The 23,918-nt window shown below is 44.4% G+C and overlaps 1 protein-coding gene across 1 annotated transcript in view; it reads left to right on the forward strand.

The window, feature by feature from the left end:
• The first annotated feature begins 10,352 nt into the window (after positions 1-10,352).
• The window catches only part of glra3 (glycine receptor, alpha 3), a 36,921-nt gene continuing 23,355 nt past the window's right edge, over positions 10,353-23,918 (forward strand). The window contains exon 1 of the mRNA XM_029258970.1: positions 10,353-10,703. Within this exon, the coding sequence (XP_029114803.1) occupies positions 10,615-10,703 (89 nt within the window). The 5' untranslated portion in view covers positions 10,353-10,614. The remainder of the gene's footprint in view (positions 10,704-23,918) is intronic.

A 23,918-nucleotide genomic window follows, 5' to 3' on the forward strand; every position in this document is an offset into this window, starting at 1 on the left:
ATCATTTCTACAGGCAGCTGCCTAAGTAATGTGTCATATTTGGTAATCCTGTGTCTGTCTTGGGCTCGACATCTGCTGCTGATGCACTTTTGTTCATTGCGAGCTGAGCATCACATTCAAGAAAACCATCTGCCAAATTAATGTAAATGTGACACAAAACACAGTGACACATACTTGTGCAAATTTGCCAGTTACTCATCATTGTTAAAAAGTGGCAAATTTGAAAATAACAACCCCTTATAAACAAAAGATTCATATACTGGTTTTTCTATAGAAAATCTTCCAAATTCTAATACTCCCTTTGGAATACTGACCCCCCCCCCCCCCCCCACAAATGAGGCCACTTCAGCACCCTCCTCCCTGCCATGGGCTGCTATGATTCATTAATGAAAATACTCCTGCTTTTAAATAGCCTCTGAGAACGACGCCATGGTCAGCAGAACACACACTGGACACGACTTGAACACATGTGGACTTACATAAGGCTTAATGGTTTACTCTCCATCCTCAGAGCGTGGTGACGACAACTGATCACGCTTTCCAACCAATGTATCTGGATCACTTCCATACCGAGTGATGATAACTAGAACGACACAGAGCGCGTACATCACTGTCAGCCGAAAAACGCACAAAACGAGTGCGGTCACATACCCCGGGAACTGTCAGGTCACTCGCTCTTGTCCTCAGATCTCGCTCCGCCAATTTACTTCCCACAAATCACTCTAATGCTGGAACAAACAGCACATTTGTTGTGACTTTTACATTAGAAAATAAAAACGTTAAATGCGTATTTTTCACCAGTTTAATCACTCACAACTTCAATGTTTCGGTTATGCCTGAATTTTTTATTTTTTTTAAAACACACACACACACACACACACACACAACATCTGAAACCTCTTGTCCCAGACAGGGTCGCGGGGAGCCAGAGCCTAACCCGACAACACATGGTTTAAGGCTGGAGGGGGAGGGGACACACCCAGGACGGGATGCCAGTCCATCACAAGGCACCCCAAGCGGGACTCAAACCCAAGACCCACCAGAGAGCAGAACCCGGTCAAACCTGCTCTGCCACCACACCCCCCCTTTTACAGATACCATCTGAGCCAAATTTTTTACAGTGATATATTTGTGCGATGTAAATGTTTCGTATCATCACATCACTGAACACAAACTAATGTTTAAACTAGGCAGACATAAGTGGGTGGAGAAATATTATGCAAACAAATCATTACCCTTTGCTGCTGGACCAAGTCAACTGAAACGTTCATCATTTTGTAAATACAAAATGACAGCTCTCCTTTTTCATTTATATTTATTAGCTTAGCTGACATGTTTCTCCAGAACAACTTACAACATTAAGCTGCTTGCAATTACTTCCCCATTTAAACAGCTGGGTAATTTTACACAAGCAGTTTAGGCTAAGTACCTTGCACAAGGGTACTACAACTGGAGGTGGGATGTGAACCTACAACCTTTGTGTCCCCAGGCAGGAGTTCTAACAACTACACCAGGAATTTTCACAACAGTAAAGCCAGTTGAGAAAAATGTTCTCAACCCTAAAGTCATGTGCCTCCCTGCCCCCACCCCTCCCAAAGCGCTGTAGTTGAGCCTGGGCAACAGGTGGCGTGGTGATCAAAGAACTCGAACAACAACTGAAGGCTCCATGGGTAAACCCCCGGCAGGACATCTCCGTGGTCCCCTCAAGCAGGGGCACGCAACCTCAACTACCCTTGTGAATATCCCCCTGTAAACATGGGAGAAAAGTCTACAAAATCCAAAGAGCTCTGGGCGAAAGCATCTGCAAAGTAAATAAGAAGGTAAATTATTTACTCCTCCTTCTGCAAAGTCACGGACTTTGTTGTTCAGCCTTGTGTTCTCCTCATCTCTGTGGAACATGGCGCGAAAACCTCCTCATCTCTGTGTGATCCACAGCAGCCTGTCAGGGGGTCGCACACTGGAGAAACACCATACGTACTGCTTGTATCTCATTGTACCGGATTAGTCCGTCCTGCTGGGCTCTACAAACACTATATAATTAGCAGGACACCAGCCTTTCCTGATCCAAACTGCAGAATCACAATGAAAGGCCAACAGATCGAGGGAGGGGCCAGTTCTCTGGAATGACCAGTGTTTTTTGCTTCTGTTAAATTTGCTCTTTGCTAGATCTGATTTCTGTTGCATTTGCTAACACTAAACAGCACTTTGCTGCAGCCTTCCTAACCTCAACCATCTGCCCCGCCCACTGCCTTGGCCAGCATCCCAGCAACTGCCCATCCTACCATGACACCCCCTGCCCAGCCCTCTGACCCATCCGTTGCCCAGCCCACCATCCCACCCATTGCCGGGCCCACTGTCCCACCCATTTACCACTTTTTCATGTTCCGATTCCATAGTGACATTTGGGCTCAGTGGCTGTGTTGACCACAGAAGCATCTGTTGTGACAGTTCATCTCATTTCAAAACTGTGCAACTTAGTGAAGTGAATGAAAATTTCTCAATGAAATTATCTGCAGATGACAAGTGATAACCACAGAATGGTACAAAATTGTGTCACTGCATAGACATGAAACAATATGCAAAGAAATAAAACAGTAAGTGAAGACAATGTGACTTCCACATTGTTTATGACAAAAAAAAACTCATTTTTAGTATGAAAATAATCATAGGTTGACGGTGATCTCTTGATCTCATATGAAGATTAAAATTTGTGGGTCCCTATAAACCCATAAGCTTATCAAATTAAACCTTTATCTGCGCAGGGAAGGGTGAAGTCACCTACAAACAGGGCCCATCTGGAGACAGAGAGGGGAACAACTGCGTTTAGGCTGAACCGCGGCTCCAATATACTGCTGACCATAATTTTCTGGTCTACTGTCGTTACCCTCAGTGGATCCATATGGAACATTTTTATTTATTTAATATTTATGTTGTTTTTAGTTGAGAGACTAATGCTGACTCTAGTGTCGTTGAACCTTAAACCCTACAGGACGTGCATGTCGACACAGCGAGTCAAGCGTTAAGACATTTTTTGACATTTGACGGCTGCCCGTAGTTCAGATGCAACTGCTATAAAAGATACATTCCGCTTCGCTTTCCGGAAAATGGAAAGGTCAGAGGTTCCAGGTCCCATGTGCTTTCGCCGTGGCCCAGAGCAGGAGCTCTTCTGCTTGGGCTACCTAATTCTCCACATGCTTTCATGAAAAGGCTCAACGGTGGGAAGGTTCTCCATGATGGGTGTGAAAAATGAACAAGTCATTAAAGGCCATGATATAAGTGTTTGTATCCACTCACAATAAACTATCATTTTCAATTAATTAATTGTATTTTATACAATCTAAATGCCTTGGCGGCATTATAGGCCTATACCTATAGTGGTCTAATAAAAAAGATCAGCTTTTAAATTATGTGAAAAGAAAAAGTTGTAGGTTAATAATTTAGTTCTTAAATGCCAGACTGAATGTGAGGGAATAGAATGTTGCTTAGGGTTCTGTTTTTTTATGTCTGCATTATTCATCAGTGTTCATAATTTCAGTCACCCCAAAAGAGCGACAAAATCCACATTGAGTTTTGAATGCATTTTGGTTGCAGTCACGAAAACTCAGATGTTGCCAAACCAATAAACCACAAAATGAAGCGTTGTGTTCCACCGTGAACCATTTTAAATTAAAACTACAGTCATTTATTATTTATCAGAACAAGTTTGCTATCGTGTTTCGGGGGAAAAAAAATTCTATATTTTCAAGATAAACCCATGAGTATTTCAGCTTTGTTATAATTACTCTGAAGCTGGGGATAAAAAACATTTTATGAAATGAAAAATATCTTCAGGATTGTTCAGAGGGGGCACCCTGCACATGCTTCTCTAATCCTGAAGCAGAGAAAAAAGAAAAAGTTATTCAAACCCGAAGAAAAAGTTAATCGAACCCAGGCTGCGAAAGGTCATGAGACTCACACTCCAAAATCCCCTCTCTGGTAAGATAATGCACAAAAACAGTACCTCTTCACGGAGAGGGGTACATTACCACCCACCTCCTGGACCATCTGCCGCACCTGGGAAACAAGATTGCGCACCAGGTGCGGCCAAAGTTACTTTTTGATTACATGCAATTTACTTGAGGCAGACAAAATTAAATTTTCTTTGTTAAATGAAATTGCTGTTTCCGCATAACTTGTTTTATTTTTATAATAAAGCTCTACCTAAATCCACCCTGTGCTACTTTGCCCCCCGGTCACTTCCAGACCAGACATCCACTGGCATGTCATACCCTTGTCAACTTACTGGTATCCTCTACTAAGTTACCAACCGCCTCCCCAGACCAAGAACAAATGTCGTTGAGGAACACACACTCAACACCCAGCTGAACATAATGACTAGAGAGCAGTCAGCTGGTAACACTTAAACTGTTGCTGTGGGCTGATTGCTGGAAGCTGTGGGAGATAACAGCCCCCCAAACCCAAAGCCTGCTCTGCGTGCAGTGAAGTCCTCCTCTCTAAAATGTGCACATTATGCCAAAGAGGGAAGTGGCCGTGTCATGTGTCCGCAGGTCTTCGCTGTCCCGTGAAGGAAATCAAGGGCCTGCAGCTAATAGCCAATTTCCCAGCAAGAGTTGAGTGACTGAAACCATTACGGTGTGCTGAGGTGTGCTAAGAGGGCTTTGCTGGAATCCACATGTGAGCAAGTTCTGTCCCCTGGAAAACAGTAATTTAACTCTTGCTGTAGTAAATAAATCTAAGAAAAAGGGGCATACACCCCTAACCTTGCATCCATCGATTTTGGGATAGGCTCTGGACTACCACAACCATGACTAGGACAAGCAGTTATGGAAAGTGAGTATGTGACAGTGGATAAGGGTAGGATGCCACAACTATCATTTATTCTTCAAGGAATGGCAGCAGTGATCTGATCACTCCTTGGGCTACACTCAACTTGCACAGGCGCCCAAAGAATGATTTTAGCATCAGATGAAAGCACATTGTGCAGCTGCTGTACCTTGCAGTGATGAACCAGTGGCTTCTCTCACAGTTGGAGGACGTGAAACGTCTGAAACTTTGTGCAGGAGCGCCCAGAGAGCCTGCGGGGCTGTTCAAACCTGTTCTCCAGGGGCACCTTGGGAGCCTACAAGAAGTCTCCAGCCTAGAAGAGCATCGACACAAAATCAGTCACTGGGAACTCTTGGGGGAGGGATCAGAGTAAATGATGCTGTCTTCCATGAAGCCCCCTGGACCCCCCATCCAGCTGATCCTGAATATCAATTACCCTAGCAGCAGCACAAAACCATTCAACTGTAATGAGTCCTTTAATTTACTATGGTTCTTTATACATTTCTTGTTAGGCAACAGTACAGTTTGTGGTTTTTAAATAAAAAGAATCAGTTGCCCTCTGCGCTTTTCTCTGTGTTATTCGAGTCTGAGTATCCAGGCCCAGCCTTGACTGATTGATCTCCAGTATGCCAGAAAATGTGCTTTTTAATTATGGTTTGTTTAATTTTTTGTTAAGAGGTCTTCACCCTCTTTCTCTGTTATATGCTGGACTTGTGAGAGATGTGGACAAGACTGGGAAGTGTCATTCCCCGAAGTCAGACGACACCACCAACCTGAAGATCCCCACTCAAACCAACTCACCCACCTCCACATATCAAACACTGGCTCCGCTGTATCAGGCTGACGGGCCGTCACTCTGAAGAGAGGAAGAAACAGTCGGAGTTGAGCATCAAGACACTTGGGCGTCTCACATTCAAAGGGTCTCACACGTGTGTGTTAGCTTACCATGACAACTGTTTTCAGCAACATGAAGTGGGGAACTGAAACCGCAGATCAGACAAAGCAAGTTCTTACACTAGTGGCACATGCTGGAATTTGAGCCCAAATAAAATGTGGACAGAATTTCGCTGGATCATACGTAGGGTTGGACTGATGCATTTTTTAGATAGATAGATAGATAGATAGATAGATGTCTGTCAGTGGTTATCTAGTTTATTTAATCATTCTTAGCTTTTCAACAGTTATGTAATATAAAAAAAGTTACAATATTCACATGTTCTGTTTGGCTTCAGGGTAGATTGAAACAAATGAAGCATCAGAATGGAGCGCCCCAAACAAATTTTCTTATGCCATGAAAAATTGGATTTTGCACAGCTGAAAAGGCATGTTGAACCTCCTGCCTTTTCGTCCCTCATTCAGCACGGTTTGAATCGTTTGATCAACTGATATAACAGCAAATTAGGAGTCGGTAGAAACAGCAGCCAGGGTGCACAAGGGCTTCAGCGGGAGCAGGCCTGAGAACTCTGAAACTAATAGAAGGAGACCTCATTAATCTAATCTCGCTGATACTGTTGACCGCAGGTTATTTGTTGTTTTCCTCCTCCATCTGTTTTCACGCTGGCCCTGCGCTTCTCCTTCAGTGACAATGGCCCCTCGTTCCGCCGGATTATGCATCTATCAGGAAATCTGGATTATCCAAATTCCCGGCAGTCGAGCCCAATGATCATAGTGATTAGTCAGTTATCGTTAGTCAGACGGAAAAGAGCTCTTATCTGCGGGCCGCACACATCTGTGCCGTGTCACACAAAGGCCAGGGCCGGCAATTGCCTAGGAGTGCCAGAATTTGGGGTTGCCAAATTCTGCTACTAGAGTCATAAAATAAATAGCAATCTTTGAAAAAATTCCTTATATATTGCATATATATTACAGAAACAGAATATGGCACATCACTACTGTGTGTCTTTGAAATGCTGCAGCTTTGTAGGTAACATTTCATATGAAACAAACTGTCACTCTACACAGTAAATTCTTCATATCGATTTGTTCCCTTAACCAGCTCTAGTCTTGAAAGCCAGATAATTTTTCAGTCCGTTTTCAGTTATTAAAATATAAATTTGTGTTATGTGCATATGTATTATCAACATGTTATCACAAGTAATTAGATAAAATAACTTCATAAACTCAAATTTTATTTCCCTTTCCCATGATCTGTATGTCTCAATATTTAATAAAATCATTCATTTTCACAGAAATGCATTTTTGTCATATCTGCATATGTGTACCCTGTGATGGATTGGAGTCCCATCCAGGGTGTACACCGCTTGGCCTTGTGCCAAATGCTTCCAGGACAAGCGCCGGATCACCACAACCCTACTCAGGACAAGCAGATCTTGAAATTGTTTTGATGGATGGATGGATGTGAGATAGAAGCCTAAGGGGTTCCAGACTGATTCATGCCTAGGGGCTCCAAAAGGCCGGCCACTGGCCCTAATCAGGGCCATGCAGATCACCTGGCAGGAGGAGGAGCACACGCCACCATGCCTCAGACACAGATATGAGATGGTTATCTATGACAGGCAATGGAGGAAACAGGCAGTGAAGGTGAGAGTTCTGTGTTCAGACTCAAGTTCAGCTGATATGTGTCATCCATTGGCTTTATCCCACAGGTGTGGATTCATTTCCATGGTGCCCGAAAACTCTGGCTGGGTGTCCCATGTTGAGTGTCAGATTTTTCTATTTGCCTGTGATGACAGACACACCCCTGCTCTTGGCAGCACTGGGACACACACAGCAGACTGCAGATCATGCCAAGCTGCTCATGATGACACAGGAAAACAATGGGTTTGTGTAATGGACCCACCTGGCCAGTGGGTTGTATACCTCAAGAGGTCTTCAGAGATAAACCATCTGTCTCACTTCTCAGCTGCATGGGATGACAGTCAAATAATCAAAAACAAAAGCAAAAATACCAGCAGACACTGATTTTTACATAACAACCCATACAGACAAGAGATGAGCCTGAAAGACATTGGAGACGTTATTTGTCTGAGCTTCAGGAAACTGATTTGGTTTTCTGTCATTCTTCAAAAATAAAAAAACTGCATCGTAGTGAGACATACGGGTGGAACACCAGGGACTTGAGTCTATGTCGGGCTTCCAAAAGCTCTTGTCCAACTGCTGTTGGTCTTTTGATGTGTCCTCATGGTTGAATCTGCATGTCCAGCTCACAGAGAGAAAGATGTGGTCATCTGGACTGTTGATGCCTTGAGCCATCAATGGGGCTTATCGAAGAACACAACCACATATGGGTAATGTATCCATTTTCAAACTCGGTCACTCCCATCTTCAGACACTCTGCCCATGAACTATTCATGTATGTGCATTTAAATTTCTTCTTTTAATAAATTATCACTACAATTTTTCCCATTTGCATGAACTCAGAATTGGACATGGTGAGCTGAGAGACTTGGCCATTGTCCGCTTTTGGGAAAGGACCCTGAGCTACTGTAGTGCATTGTGACCTATTGCTCCTACAACCTGCTGACCTGCAGTGTGACCTACTGAATTTACAACCCACAGAACCTGCAACACCCCCTAATAAAGCTCGACCCAAAAGTCATTCCCCCTTCAGCATGAGGTGCAACTCTGAAGACACTGTGTGACGCATTCCTCCCTTTGATCACACACAACTGACAGTGGGGCGCAAACATGTCTGGAAGGCACATGTGTGTCAAGGTGTTTAACCTACGCTCTTTTGTGGAGAGTTCCCTAATGCGGGGAATCCCTCTGATCCTTCAGGCCCACACATGCTCTTCGCACAAAGCAGCTGAAAGCGGAGCTGGATTTGTGCTCAATCCTCCGAAAGTCTCTGATGGGCATCTTCTGAAAACATTGCTACGGGGGCAGCGTGAGTCACGTCTGGGGGGAGCTGGGAGGGCATCCCAAGGTCAGGACCTTGAATCATCAATGTGAGGCAAGGGACATCGCCAGTGAAGGATACCAGAGCATCACGCACGGTGACGGATGCTTGGGAAAAGTCAAGAGTCAACAGCATCATTGGCTGTTGGGACTTAAACCCCACCCACAATTTCCATTTTTAATCACCTGATTGAGGGGATCTGAGAGGGCTGAGCGCAGTCGTTCTCCTCGAGATGCAGAGAGGGGTTTACAGAGACCTGTGAAATTTGCCCCTGTACCGCCCACTGATGGCTCACAAGCTGTGACACACTGTAAATCTGCCACTGGCAGGGTAATAATCCATTTCCATTCCACAGGAGTCTTGTCTCTCCTGCATGCAAAGAGTGATTGAGGCACCATGGGTCAATTGCACATGGCAGTTGGAAACCCCACCCCCACAGGAACTGATGAACGTTCATCTTCCCGAAGGCTTCCATGTAAAATCAGCAGTACATTCTGGAACCTGCGCTTGGCTGCTGTACCACTACAGAGGCTTGGACCCTGATCCTGGCCACAGAAACACCTGGAAAACCGCCATCTGCATATTGCCACACTGAGGCTGGATCTGTCTGAGCAAACCCGCTGCTTGAGGACGAGGACGATAGCAAAGTGGATCTCAGCACCCAGGGAATGAGATTGCCAGCTCCGATCACCCTCACCGCAGCTTACACCCACGTCACTCGGCTTTTCCACATCCCTCAGTTCTTCCATGTCTCTGAGCTTGTCCACATCCCCATCTCATCCATGTCCCGCATCTCACGCATGTCCACCTGTGCCAGGACAGGAGATGACAGGAGAACATCTGTCTGGTGTGGCGCTTCATTGCTGCTCTTAGATGGTTAAAGAGGCACCTGAGACAGAAGAGCTCTGAGCTGGACAGGACTGACCTCAGTGACCCTCCAACACACCCACTCGACAGACTACTGTAACTAATTATTCCTCAGTAAACAGCTTTTCCTGAACAATGTAATAAATCCGTAAAAATCTTAGCTGAATTTTTCTCTTTTCTCTGCACCGTTGTAAAATACCTTGGACAGATGTGGACCTGTGCAAGATAAATAAAAAATAATAATCCTAATAATAATAACCTTCACCATTATTATCAGTCTTCCTCTTTTCAGTCATCATCATCATCATCATCATCATCATCATCATCATTCAGGCCTCATTGCCTGGTAAACTCAAACACAACAGGAAAAGGTATGCCACAGTTTGAATTATTGCTGCAAATACAATTTGTCATGTCATGATAATAATTATCTAAAAAGTCTTGAATTTGTACACACTTGTTTACAGTGTGACATGTCGAATTACAGAAATATTCATCATGAATGGCTCTCAGGCATTCACAGAACGAGTGGGGGAATATGGTGTCAGTCATCGAGTCAGTCCTTATAGTATTAGCGGTGGCCTCAGTCAGAGTGTCAGTCACCAAGTCAGTTGCGCTGTCAGTCATCTGGTCAGCCATGAAGTCAATGGTGGGGTCAGTCATTGAGCCAGCTTTGATGTCAGTCATCCAGATGGCGATGGAGCCAAGTTACGCTGTCAGTCAGCGTATGTGACAGTCGGCAAGCGCGCCGCCGATGCGCGTCTCCGCCGCTGTGAAGCGCCGCTGAGATGAGCGCGCGCCCAGAACGCGCTCGCATTGTAACGCGCTCCTCGGCAGCTCCGCGCTCGGACTCGCTCCCCACTGTTCCAGGAGTGTCGGGTCCGGCTCGAACCAGAACCCTACGCTGAGGGGGACGCGATGAAGACGCAGCGGTTCGGGGTTCGAGCGGAACGCCTCTGAGTGCGCGCGGGGGAGGGGGGCGGGGGAGCCGGAGCGCTGTCCGGAGTGCTGAACACAGCCGGTCCGGGGTTCGAGAGTGCGCTGCCGAGGACTGGGGGACCAGGATGATCGCGAGGATGAGGATGACTGGGGGAGGACTGAGTCCCGCCGCTCTTTGCGGACTCATCACCTGGGAGATGGCGCTGCTGCTGAGGTGAGAGGAGCCGCACGCGACCGGTGAAACGGGACCGTCTTCCGCCGGTGAACAACAATTCAATTGCTTTCGACGCACGTGTGTGATTATTATTACTGTATTACTGTAGCATCGCGGAGACTCGTGCGTTAATTTTCCCCGGGAGCGCAGCTGAAAAGTCGCCGAAAAATTAATAATCTGACAACTTCCGCCAGTTCGAAGGGCGCAAAGCGGGAGCGCAGCGTCTCCATTCCCGCCGCACCGCGCGAACATCTCGGCGTTTCGGAAACGGTTTCCGTCGCTCGTCACTCACATTTGGCAAAGAGCGCGCGCAGCCTCTTTTCCGGGTTTAAACGGCCATAAGGGGGTTCATTTGTTTCGCTCGCGACACTCCGGGCTTCTGCTTTCGTTCGCTGAGAGTAACAGGTGAGTTCGCCCCAAGTTCAGGTGGCGTCTTTAGTTCAGATCCCGAATTACTGTGCAGGAAGTGCGTCTTCAGAGGGGAGTTTGGCTCTCAATTAGAGTGACCACTGAGAGTGACCACGAAACTGACCAGTGACTGACCACAGATCGGTCAGTTCCCTCTTTTCTCATCATGAACGTGTCCCGAAAAATGGGAGGAGGGCAACAATCCGACCTGATACAATAATAATTAAACATTAATAAGCTTCCAAGGTCAGTGCTGCCCAAAAACCAGCCTACAACAATCCTATGCATAACCTATGCAAACATTATTTGTTGTCGTTTTTTTAAATGATATGTTATATATGCAAATATAAAGCAAAATTCATATAAAACAGAATTAACGGCAGTAGTATGAAGCCCTGCAGAGTTGCATACGTTTACACTAACATTTATTCATTTAGCAGATGCTTTTAGAGTTCTTGAACAAGGTGTGTTCAGGTAGGGAGACAGTGGGACTACAGCTGGTTGGTCACATTCTTCATTTCTTTATGTATACACATATATATATATATTTAATCATAAAATTATGTATATATATAACACATATAATCAATCATTATTTGCTTTCTTTCCACTGGCCTTCTCTTCTATCTTGGAGCACATATACTCTGTTTCTCTCTCTCTCTCTCTCTCTCACACACACACACACACACACACACACACACACACAGGCATGCAATATTTTGTTTTTATTTGCAATACCTTCTGAGACGAAGGTTACCATCAGGAAGTAGTTACTCAGTAGTTACTCAGCTGAGATGATCCCGTTTCACAGCAGGACCCCTACTCCCCCGCCGCTGATGGGTGACGTGGCAATCCGTCATTTTAATGTCATCTATCTGCAGCACGCAGGTCCACACTAGTTACACACACACCGGTGGTTAAATGTTATTGATGTGCTATTTATGTGACTCCCAAACTATCTGCAGGCTTCCCAAGCTGTGTGCTTTTCCCTAGAAATAAATGTGGTGTTGAACAAGAAGGTCTGGTCGCCTTCCAACAATCATGTTCCCCTGTACCCCGTCCCATGTCCTCTCCATGAGAAGTGCCACTTGGGGGCTGGGCACTCCAGCACTCATGGGCAAAGGTTCAAATCCCCTTTCTGTTCTGAGGATTTGGTGGCTGCCCACAATTCCCTTTTCATCCACGCTGTGTTGAGGAGGTTTCTAGGAGTCACCGCGAGAGTCTATCGTTCACCAAGGGCTTTTCCCTCTGATTTGACGGCTTTTTTCCTCCTGTAATACCTCTGGAGGGACCCGAAAGCGGTAAGTGTCAAGAGTCCGTTCGTGTCTGCCCGCTGCCTGCTTCACTGTCTCCACCATTCTCTAGCAGAGCTGAACTCCTCAAACTTTAATGCCTCCTTGCACTAAAGTGCTTTTCAGGATTTTAGACTCCAAAACATGTTGACAGGCCTCCTCCTAGCTCTCCACAAGAGACAACTTTTGTAATTTATATTCTGAAGACATCCCGGTAGCCCTGATGTTCTGGGAACATCTTAGAATCTCTTATGATAAGTGTTTGTTTGAGACTCGTGAGACCACACATTGAGAAGGCCTTTGTCCCTCCATGTTTCCTGGAAGTTACCAAAATGAATTCCTTCCTAGATGGTTAGCGATAGGGTCCTGCCCTCAGTCCAGAACGCAGCACACCAATCTTGGATCAGTGGATTCTATATCTGTTATCTGGTTTTACTGTTCATGTAGCCCCTTGGATCAACAGTGTGGTCCCGGACCCACCAAAATATACACCTTCTCTGACTCACAGCAACCGCTTGCACGGCTTCCAAGCCAATAAATTCAGTACAGTATTGTAATTGTACAGTATTTTCAATGTTGTACTACTAGCACTGCCACCTAGCAGTACCTGGGCTGTTTGGGAAAAAGATGGAATTCACCTCAGTCTGCGGAGTTTGCATGTTCTCCCCATATCTGTCTGGGTTTCCTCCAGGTGCTCTGGTTTCGCTCCAAAGTCCAAAGACACAATTCAGATGAACTGGTAACTCTAAATTGCTCTTAGTGAGTGAGTGTGAGTGTGTGTGGCTATCTTGGGATGGACTGGTGCCGTGTCTTGTGGTAGGGCAGACGGTTGATGGTATTGTACAGCAGATGGAGAGTTCAGCATTAGACATTACAACCAAACATCAGGACTCAAAATTAACTTAATGTTGACGGGACGGCCGTTGAAAGTGTCTGTTCTCATAAGTCGCATATGAGGTAAATCAAGGACCTCTAGTGTCTCATTTTGCACGTGAGAAGAGAGCCACAGTGGCTCTTGGGGTCGTGAGACCTGATCTGTCATTACTGATGTAACTGTCATCGGTGACTGCAGACTCAATAAATTCTGCATGTTCTACAACTGAATTTCTAGACCAATTTCGTACTTCTTCCTCTGTCACCACCATTGTGCAGTTCCTAGGCATGGTGCTCAACATTATCAAGACTCTCATGAAGCTCAACATCATTATCACTGCTAAATCAACACTAGGATAATTTTTGGTTACATGCTTGGTTGCGTGTATTGCAATACAGCATAACTACCAATTAAATGAGGGGAGAAAGGGTCCTCGCTAAAATGTGACTCCGGGGTTGACCCTGCACGTGCTCTGTTCCAAGGTCCAACAGAGGCAGGAAACGTGCGGCATTTCAGGAGGTTTACAGGTGACAACAGGGAGCGACGCCACATCCCACCACAGGAATCTAGATATACGTCGCTCTTTGCGATTTCCCTCACGTAAGCACATTCCCATCTGACTTGTTTATTAGATTTTCATTCGAAGGAATTCCAAACGTTTTTAGATGGCCTCCTCATTTCAGATATGTATATAAAATATAGAGGAAATAAATGTTCGAGAAAACTCATTAATTTTATAGCCCAGTAACCTCAGTTATAAAACTACTGCCACTGGCCATTAAACTCTGCTTGATACTGGACATTGAAGTCATGGTGCAAAATGATTAATGCGTTCACTGGGCACCCAGTAATGAATGAGAATCAGATCGAAACTATGTCTTTATTCACAACATGCAGTATCAGTTGTTTTCTACTGTACAGCAGAGGATGACTAAATGGTTGAGAGAACAGGAGTCATCAGCGAGATCTGCTTGCTGCCAGCATGTGGTTCATGCTTTTGGTGTGTCAGCTGAGGAGCCATCGCTGTCATAATCGATTCCCCAGACCTTAAGTTAAGCTTAGCTAAAGCAGTTCTTGAACTTGACATGCTTAGTGTACGTATTTCGCTTCTAACCCCAGGGTAAGTACCTTGCTCAAGGGTATTAGGTCAGTTCCCTTCCCAGGACACAAACTGCCCATTGTTTTGTTTGGTTCAGTCTTTAACCACACAGCACTTTTAAACCAACTCTCCAGTACAACTACATTTCTCCAAAGGCTCAGTTTGTCAGCTGGGCTCAGCGCTGGGAATATGACACTCGGAGTCTGGAGCGATTAGAGTCAGAAGGAAATGAAAACTAACGGAGCCCCAGGAGTAAAAGGAAGCGGCGCTTGGAATAAATGGAGACTGAAAACACCAGCAAACAAAAGCTGGTTTTGCACCTGTGAGTCACAGTCAGAGCCAGGTGTCATGACAATGTTGTCTGTACCCCGTATTCTCTCTTTTCTCTTTTTAAAATATGCAGTCATGAAAGTCTGCTGTATGATCTCTTATTTTTTGCCTGTTGTAATTATTAGAAGCACAGTTCAATGGGGGGGGGTCCGCTCATACGATTGACTTATCATTCCAGTCCATCATATATGTGATTTTTTTCAGTCATCTTGACATGACAGTAATCTTGGTATACTTTAATAAAAATGTTTTACTTTGACAAATTAAATAAATGAAATCATGCCTTGTTGGAAGATGGTGCAATGTTTATGACAATTCCTTATGAAACCTGCTTTATAATAATTTTTAATGCTTTTATTACAGATTTTAACTAAATCAGTCACTTCAAATACTGAGATACACACACACACACACACACCGTCTGAACCGCTTTTCTCATACGGGGAGCTGGAGCCCAACCCAGCAACACAGGACGTAAGGCTGGAGGGGGAGGGGACACACCCAGGACGGGATGCCAGTCCGTTGCAAGGCACCCCACGCGGGACTTGAACCCCAGACCCACCGGAGAGCAGGACCCGGTCCAACCCACTGCGTCACCGCGCCCCCCTCTATTGAGATACTGATTTTTTAATTATTGTTTTCCCACTTTTCACTTTTTTGTCTTTCACTCACTCATTCACTCACTCACTCAATCACTCATTTTTAATTGCTTATCCTGGTCAAGGCTGCAATGTCCCATAGCCTATCCCAGAATCACTGAGGGCAAAGCTAGAGGGTGGTATACCCTGGATAGAACTCCAGTTAATTGCAGGCAAACCCTTTTTCATGCTTTTTAATTTCATAAAACATTGTTAAAAATTCAGTGTTTCCATTTTATTAGGTACAATTATCTAGTAGCATGTTGAGCCTCTTTTGACCTTTAGAATAGCATGAATTTACCAAGGCATGGATTCCACAAGATGCTGAATGCGTTGTTCAAGAATGTTGTAGCATGATTGTGTGGCTCAGTTGCTGCAAATTAGTTGTTTGCACAGTCTTGCTCCAAACGACACTTTCCACCTCATCTCATAGGTGCTCAATAGGGTTGAGTTCCACTGATGTAATGAAAACTTGCTGTCGTGTTTCCGGAACCTTTTTAGTGACGATACGTGACATGGTTTATTATCATGATGAAAATGTTCCCCTAGGTGTGCATAAACTGTAGACGTGAAAGGATGAACTTGGTCAGCAGTGATTCAGATACATTTTACCTCATGTTTGTCAAGAAAACATACCCCATACCATAACACTGCCACCACCAGCCTGTACTGGTGACACCGAACAGGATGGCTTCATGGACTCATGTTTCTTGCTCTATATTCTGATCTTTCTATGAACATGATGCAAAAGGAACCTGGATTTGTTCAACCAAAAAACTTTTTTCTACTCAACACTTTGTTTTTGATGCTCCCTTGACCATTGGAGATGTGCTTTCTTGTTTTTAATCAACAACACTGGCATCCAACATGGTCTTTAGCAGCCCATTCGAGACAAAGTCTGATAAGTGGATCGTTTTGAGATGACATTTGCACACCTATGTTGAATTTGATTATTTGCCTGCTTGTGGCCCATCTGTTTACTTGTACGATTCTCGCATTTCTCCTTTGACCTCTCTGACCCACAAACTGTTTTTGTCCACAGGATCGCATATCACTGGCAGATTTTTTTTTAAAACAACACCAGTTTTCCCATTTATTAAAGAAGTTGTATTTCTAGCTGAATTCTACCATCAAGCAATTCACACTCAGAACTTTCTCTGGTCCTCACTCTACCAGGTAGCTAAGACTTCACTATGAAGTGTGTATATTTTGGGCGTTTTCCCGCCTGAGGCTGTTTTGCTCTCCACAGCGCTGTCACCGGTGCCTGTGGACGTCGGATCATCGCTAATTGGCTCTATACTCGAATGGCTCGGCAAGTCTTTGAGACACGCTTTCATCGATTCTGCTGAACAGGCCCCGTATGTTTTTTTAAGCCTCTCGGAGTAAGCGGCTTAAAAAATGTTTATTTAAGTTTTCTGAAACCCACAGTGTATCTGGAGCAGAAACTGTCAAAGACAATCATTTCACAGAAAGCGCTGCGTTCATGTGCAAACGGAACATCCATATGGAAAGGACGCACCGGGCTGCCCCGCTTCTCCTCCTATTACGCACACCATGTGCCCATTAATGGAGTCACCGGCATGAGAACTGCAGGAAGCACTCATGAATTCATAACGTACTGTTACACATTTATTCAGTGGCAAAATGCACAAATTACCTCAATCTCTCTGCATTAGATTTTTTGCTGTTTTAAATAGAAATATTACAGGTGTTTATGAAGACACTGGGCTTTCACGATTATTATGACTATGTAATTAAGGGGGCGTCATTTTTCTACATATTTGCTATTGATATTTATTCTAATACCAATATTTCTTTGGAACATTGTGTAAATTATATATAACCCTGACTCTGACTGACCAAGGTCTCTGTTGTATATAGCCTGTCTGGTATACAATTGTCCGAAAAGTGTTTTTTTTTTGGAGATTTTTCTTGTTGAAACAAGACTTCTGTGAACTGTGATGCAGTTTCTGTCCAAGGCTCTGTTTTCCTCTGGTTAGTGTAAGACTGACAATTCTGCTCATATTTAAAAATAGTTCTGTCATGATTGCGCGGCATTTCAAGGACAAAGGCTGTCTGTCCTGCCCTGTCACCAGAGAAAGAGAGAGATGTGTGACAGGTCACAGCAAGGCTTATTTCTTCAGGCACCCTCTACAGAAATGGCCCAGTGTTCTGCTGGAGTCTCTCAGAAGACAAGGCGACACTCAAAAAAATGGACAGAATCTTGTCTGTCATATATCAAATAATGTTTTTTCTGAATCAGCATCATCTCGACCTAGAGACTAAATAAAAAAAGGTCTTCCCTCACATTATGGCTGCCAGATGAATAAGGCCACGTGATTCCATCTATCTTGCTCGATAATCATTTCAGAGATTTCATAATCATTACGTTATTAATTTTATGATACTGTATGTAGTAGTCTCTTGAAGAGAAATCATAGGTATAATGTTTCCTTTTATTACGTTTTTCAGTACATCAAAAGCATGAGTCCATCTCAGTCATGAGTCACTTCCAGAAGTACATTCATGGGTGGACTTGGCAATGAGTCTGCATCAAAGGTTTTTAGGGGCTGGCACAAAATGACGTTCTTGTCTAAAATTATTTTCCATGCTATTTTTTCTGCACAGTCAATGGTGTTAAACCAATCAAGTTAAATCACCTTTAAGGAAAGTTAATTGTGAACATGCAGGGACTATATAAACTCAAAGTGTAAAGAGAGTGACTGTGTGTATCTGTCTTCTTTTTTGTTCATTTAATGTGTTTTTTTTTTGATAGCACTAAGATATTTCTTCATTGGAAGCTTAATTTATCATTTGACTATGACATCAGTGGTCATAAGTGTGGTAGCGTTAAGATCAATGCTGGTATATAATTACCATAGAATTGCCATGAGAAATTTACTTTAGGTGGAAGTCCCGCCATGCAGACAGAAGTGGTCTCCGGGCAACTGGGTAACAATAGCCATACGTCTCTGTCTCAGTTTTGCAATTATGCAGCTTGATTAGACTGCGACCATAAATTCATATTGACTCCTACCATAGTAATCACCATAAACAAGACACATTAAATGTGCACTCGACAGGAGTTGAGAAACCTTTTTCACTGAACCCAATGGCAATGGCCCAATGAGGCTGTTTCAGAAAGGCAGTATGGATATTAAAGGGGATTTGATATTTTAAACCATATGGGGGTGCGGTGGCGCTGTGGGTTGGACCACAGTCCTCCTCTCCGGTGGGTCTGGGGTTCGAATCCCGCTTGGGGTGCCTTGCGACGGACTGGCGTCCCGTCCTGGGTGTGTCCCCTCCCCCTCTGGCCTTACGCCCTGTGTTACCGGGTTGGCTCCGGTTCCCCGTGACCCCGAATGGGACAAGTGGTTCTGAAAATGTGTGTGTGTGTGTGTGTGTGTGTGTGTGTGTGTGTGTGTGTGTGTGTGTGTGTGTGTGTGATATTTTAAACCAAAGTCAGAAAGCTGACCCTGGAATAAGGAATAAGGATAAGGAAGCAAGGGGGTGCGGTAGTGCAGCGGGTTTGGCCTGTGCCTGCTCTCTGGTGGGTCTGGGGTTTGAGTCCTGCTTGGGGTGCCTTGTGACAGACTGGTGTCCTGTCCTGGGTGTGTCCCTTCCAGCCTTGCGCCCTGTGTTGCTGGGTTAGGCTCTGGCTTGCTGCGCCCCCTGCTTAGGGCAAGTGATTTCAGACTCTGTGTGTGATAAGGAACCAGGGGAATTGAGGTCGAGACCTACAGTAGACTGGGGTCAGGCCTTGGAGATGGAGTTTTGGTCCTAGAGGAATGCAGCAGATGCGCATTTGATGGCAGGAGTTACTTGTCAGAGAGCATTTTTTCCTCTCGGTTGTAACCAAGACAGTGTTTTTGATCAAGCAGTTAGCAGAAGGTGTATAGTGAGAAACTCGCAAGAACCCACAGGTCCCCATCCCCTACGTAGTTGTGCGTTGAAGGATTATTAATCCTAATTTACTCCCATTCAACTCTAAAGCTCCACAATGACTGCATTTGGTAAATGGCTGAAGAGAGAAATGAGGGGGGATTGAGGAATATGATTTGCATATCATAGATTTTGAGAATAATGGTGCATGGGTGAGCCAAATTGGTACTGCTAGTGTCTATATTTCCATTAATTTCCAACCATCTCCATCCTGTATCTCCACGTCATCTCAGAGAGGAGACCCCAAAAGGAGAGGTGATGGGGTCAAGGTTCCCTGGGGGTCAAGGAAGGGTTCATTTAAGAGTTAAGGGATTCCTGCAGTTTACAGCTGTTGATCCGCAGCTCAGCCTTCAAGTTAATTACACCATTGCTGGAAGATTTATGATTCCAATAATGAACACGGAGAGAGCAAAACATTCAGGTACCATCCACTAAATATGAAGAACAAGACTGGAGAGGTGTTGAAGGTTACTTAGGAGATCCTAACAACCAGCTCAATCAGAGTAAGATGGAAGTGTATGAAAGAAAAGCAAGTTGCCTACTTGAGCATCTTAGTGAGGGCTGCTACTGACCCAGAGACATTCCGCTCATGCTGTCAGGATGTTCATAAACACAGAAGGAAAAGTAATCTGTGCAGCAGTGGATTTTATGTGGCTTGCTTGACTCTGAAATAAATTTTTAAAAAAAAAAAATCACACATCCCAAGGCAACCTCTTTGTGCAGCCTTGAAGTTGTACAAGACCTAACAGGTCACAGAAGGAACAACTAAAAAATAATAATGGGTATTTTAATCCCACATAATCAGGGTTGAATATTCTTTCAAGTTGAATCATGTTCGGATCTCCAATTCTGACATGTTTATAAATAAATATGTAAATAAATAAATGCTACAGTGGTTGGTGCTCGCGGTCTTCTGACTCAGTCGAGCTTGATTTTGACCTGCATTATGCAGCTTTGCAGTGCAGTCACATTACACTGTCATATGTTGTGTATTTGTTTGTGTGTTTGTATGTTTGTAAGAAGGATACAAAGATTGTCTGTAAATGGCCTTACATAAACTCGTCCTGTCGCAAAATCCTTATGTGCAAACAGACTTTCTGTTTACCCTGGAGTTATGTGCATTTTCTTAATTTTTCGGTTGCCTGGAAATGTTACGGCGTGCAGCAGTGTGCCCTCTTGCTTGGTCTCTTCACGCACCATAAGAGCCCATCTTGCTCTGCTCTTCCACCTGTTCTGTCTGAAAAGCACTGATTCAGACCACAGGTGAACGCTGTCACCCCTCACACTTTAATGATCCATTTGATGTGCTCTGACTGGAGAATATGCTCTCCTCCGTCCCACTAAGGCTACTCACAAGCAGTGTGTAAAAGGCCACGACAGACCGTCCATTTCTGTAGCAACATACTGAGAAAACCAGCCAAAGCACCTCTGCTAGCCATGTTGCTAACTCACATTGCTAAAAATCCTTACTAACACTCATTGCTATACACATTTCTAGCTCATATTGCTAACTCTCATTGCTAACTTTCATTGCTAATACTGATTGTTGAAAAATGTTGCTAGCTCGCATTGCTAACGCTCATGGTTAATACCCATTGCTTCCAAATGTTGCTGGAATATATAGCTAACAGTCATCGCTAACTTTCATTGCTAATACCTATTGCTCAAAAATGTTGCTAGCTCACATTGCTAATCATCGCCAGCTTTCATTGGTAATATGCATTGCTTACAAATTGTTAGAGTCATGGTTTATTTTTACTCATAGCATGCTGCTAACATGTTGCTCAGTGCTAACACTCTTTGGCAACGCAGGTGACAAGATTTCTGTTTTCATGTTAATTTACACTTTTCATTTTTACACTTTTTTAATGTGTACCATGCTGTTTTTAATTGCACAGCAGACACAGTTCTACTTAGATATTAAATATCTTATTTGCAAAATGGCTGTATTTTATTGCAACAAACTTTATTATGAAACCACTTTCGGTTTTGTTTGTTTTTGTTTTTTTGATAGCAGACAGCCAGACGAACGAATAGCGGTGCATTACTGTTTCAAGAAGAAAAAACTATTACTACAACAAGATATGTAATGTTTTTTTGCCATACAGAAGCTGGGAACAAGCTGTGTAAAAAAATGAGCAATAGTATAATAAAGCATTGAGTTCATGGGCACCAGTTTCATCCATTTCCGTCATCATCTCCATTACAGTAAGTATTCCAGTGGAATGACAGCATGCCTGGAGACAGAATTGGCTCTGAATGCATGGGTGTGGATGGTCCTTCGCAGGGGAAAGCTTGCTTTTAAAAGAGGGAGACACTTGGGGGGTATCTTAAAAATCTTCCTCCATGCATGCAAAAGGCTCGCTAGTTCCTTGCTTGGGGCTACGGACGAGATATGGAGGAGATATATGAGTCTGGTTGCTTTATCCTTGACAGCTCACGTAGTTTTGTTCTTTTTCTTCATGCTCCATGTGTCGGAATGGGACCTAGAGTACACACTGTGTGGTAGGTCTCATCCATTCTCCCACATCCTGCATCTGTCACAGGCTCTGTAGGCATCTGCTTCCATCTTTTCTAGGAACAAACTAAAAGAATATATATATATAAAAAAAAATTAGGCCACTTAAAATTCTTTAGCTGTTATCTCATCAAAAAGCATGACAGGGATGCAGTTGCATAATGGTAGGACCCAGGGGGGTATGAGTGGTCAAATATGATTGGTTACTCAGAAAACTGGCTTCTTTGTGAGCATCTGATTGGTTCCTGGGAAACAGATGTCTTTGCCACTATGAGACTGTGTTTTTTGTTGGCTTACATTATTGTTCATATAACAAGAATATAAGAAGAGATATTTCTAGAAAATTGTTGCTTTAAGATGGAGCCATGCTCTTTCCCCCTGGGGAATGTTTGAGGTAGATGTCAGGGTTGTGAGGGGTGGCTGAGGATGGGTGAGTCAACCCAAAAAGCTGGCGGGCTCTGTGGTGTTGCCCCAAGTGATCCATAGCGGGGGGGGGCACTGTGCACATCTCACTGATCGGGCCAGACGTAGCGGGGCATCATGGGCTAATGGCATCAAGAAGAGCTGCTCTGTCAACGCGACCCTAGCAGACCGAGGGAACACTGCCACTAGGCGCCAATGAGCACGCTCAACTGAGTCACAGATGACGTAAAAGGGAGGGTACATGATGGCAGGCGTCACACAGACACATAGACACACTGGAACAGACAGACACACAAACGTTGGTACAGTTTTTGTACTGTCCCTCTTTTCATCATCACGCATTTAAGTGGCACTGAGCTCTCGTAATCATGTTTCAGGGCTTTAATAGGAGTTGCTGGGAGTTTAAGTGAACCTTCCTTATAGAGGCAGCATGCGCATTGAAATTTGCTGATATTTGACAATTTGCATCTTTTATTGGTATTTGACCACAGATATCAAGTGGATGATGTGGTGGGTGTCAGCATTGCCTCTCAGTCGGCGGCACAGTGGGAAGAGCGTGACTGTCTGCTGATCACGATAAACCGTCTCGCAAAGGCTGAAACCATCTCCTATGAATAACAATCGTCGCTGTGGGTTTTACCTCTCTGAGTGCAACAGAAGGCAATTAATTACTTAATTATGTTGCTTTTGCCAAATGTGCATGTCGTGTTAATTATTTTACTAGGGCTTTTAATGCTTAATTCCGTCCCCAGCCCCTGCCGCCGTCTCCATCGCTCCGCTGCCTGTCCCACGGTGTTCATCTGTAACCTTGACTCCACCAGTAGAAGCAGGACTGGAGTTATGAGATGTTCCCTGCAGGGTTGAATGTTTTTGTTGCTCTGTATCTTTACATTCACTCTTTTTATGGTTCGAGTGCTCTTGATCGTGGTGTAAGCTGCAGCCACCGTGGCCAGGAGGGAAACGCAGCCCTGAGCGGGAGGATGAGCTCTGACATGGGTGTGAGGCCCATGTTACAGCCCTGCGATGCTTCTTTGGTTACACTCGGCCCAGGTGTCAGGGAGGGGGGGTTTCCATGGCAACTGCTTCTGCTCCGCCAAGGATGAGATCTTGGGTAGGAGACGTAATGGCTGGTGGTGGGGGTTCAGGGGGTGGCTGAGGCAGAATACGTCTATAGAGGGGCTCTCCTGTAAGCGTCTTGGATGTCTCCACAGAGCATAGGAGCAGCATCAGGGTCTGGTCAAGCATAGAGTGCTCAACCATCACCATCGTTAGCACACATCATGAGGCAAACTGGCTGGCAAGGGTTCAAGTTTGTACCTGGATTACATGGATTAGTACAGGGAGACTGGACCTGGCATTGCACACTGGGTTCTTTATTGTAAGAGAGCAGAATCTCCCATTTTCTCACTGTCGTCCTCCTCAAAGTAACTTTTATATGTGAATTTGTTTACATTTGTACACTTGGGACAGCAGCTAAGGTAAACAAAGCTAAATATGCATCACAAGGGACTTGACCACGCTCGCTTGCATCGGCTTGTCCGTATCCTCAATCACACCACCAGCGGGGGCAAATGCACAGTACAGCAATGTGAAGTGCATGCAGAAGCACGGGAAAAAAAAAAAAAATCATATTGAAATTTGAAGGCATTATGTTGTGTGTGAAAATTTTGATACTGTGGTCTGCTTCGCCT

The sequence above is a fragment of the Scleropages formosus genome, chromosome 16, assembly GCF_900964775.1.
Source record: "Scleropages formosus chromosome 16, fSclFor1.1, whole genome shotgun sequence".
NCBI classification, from domain to species: Eukaryota; Metazoa; Chordata; class Actinopteri; order Osteoglossiformes; family Osteoglossidae; genus Scleropages; species Scleropages formosus.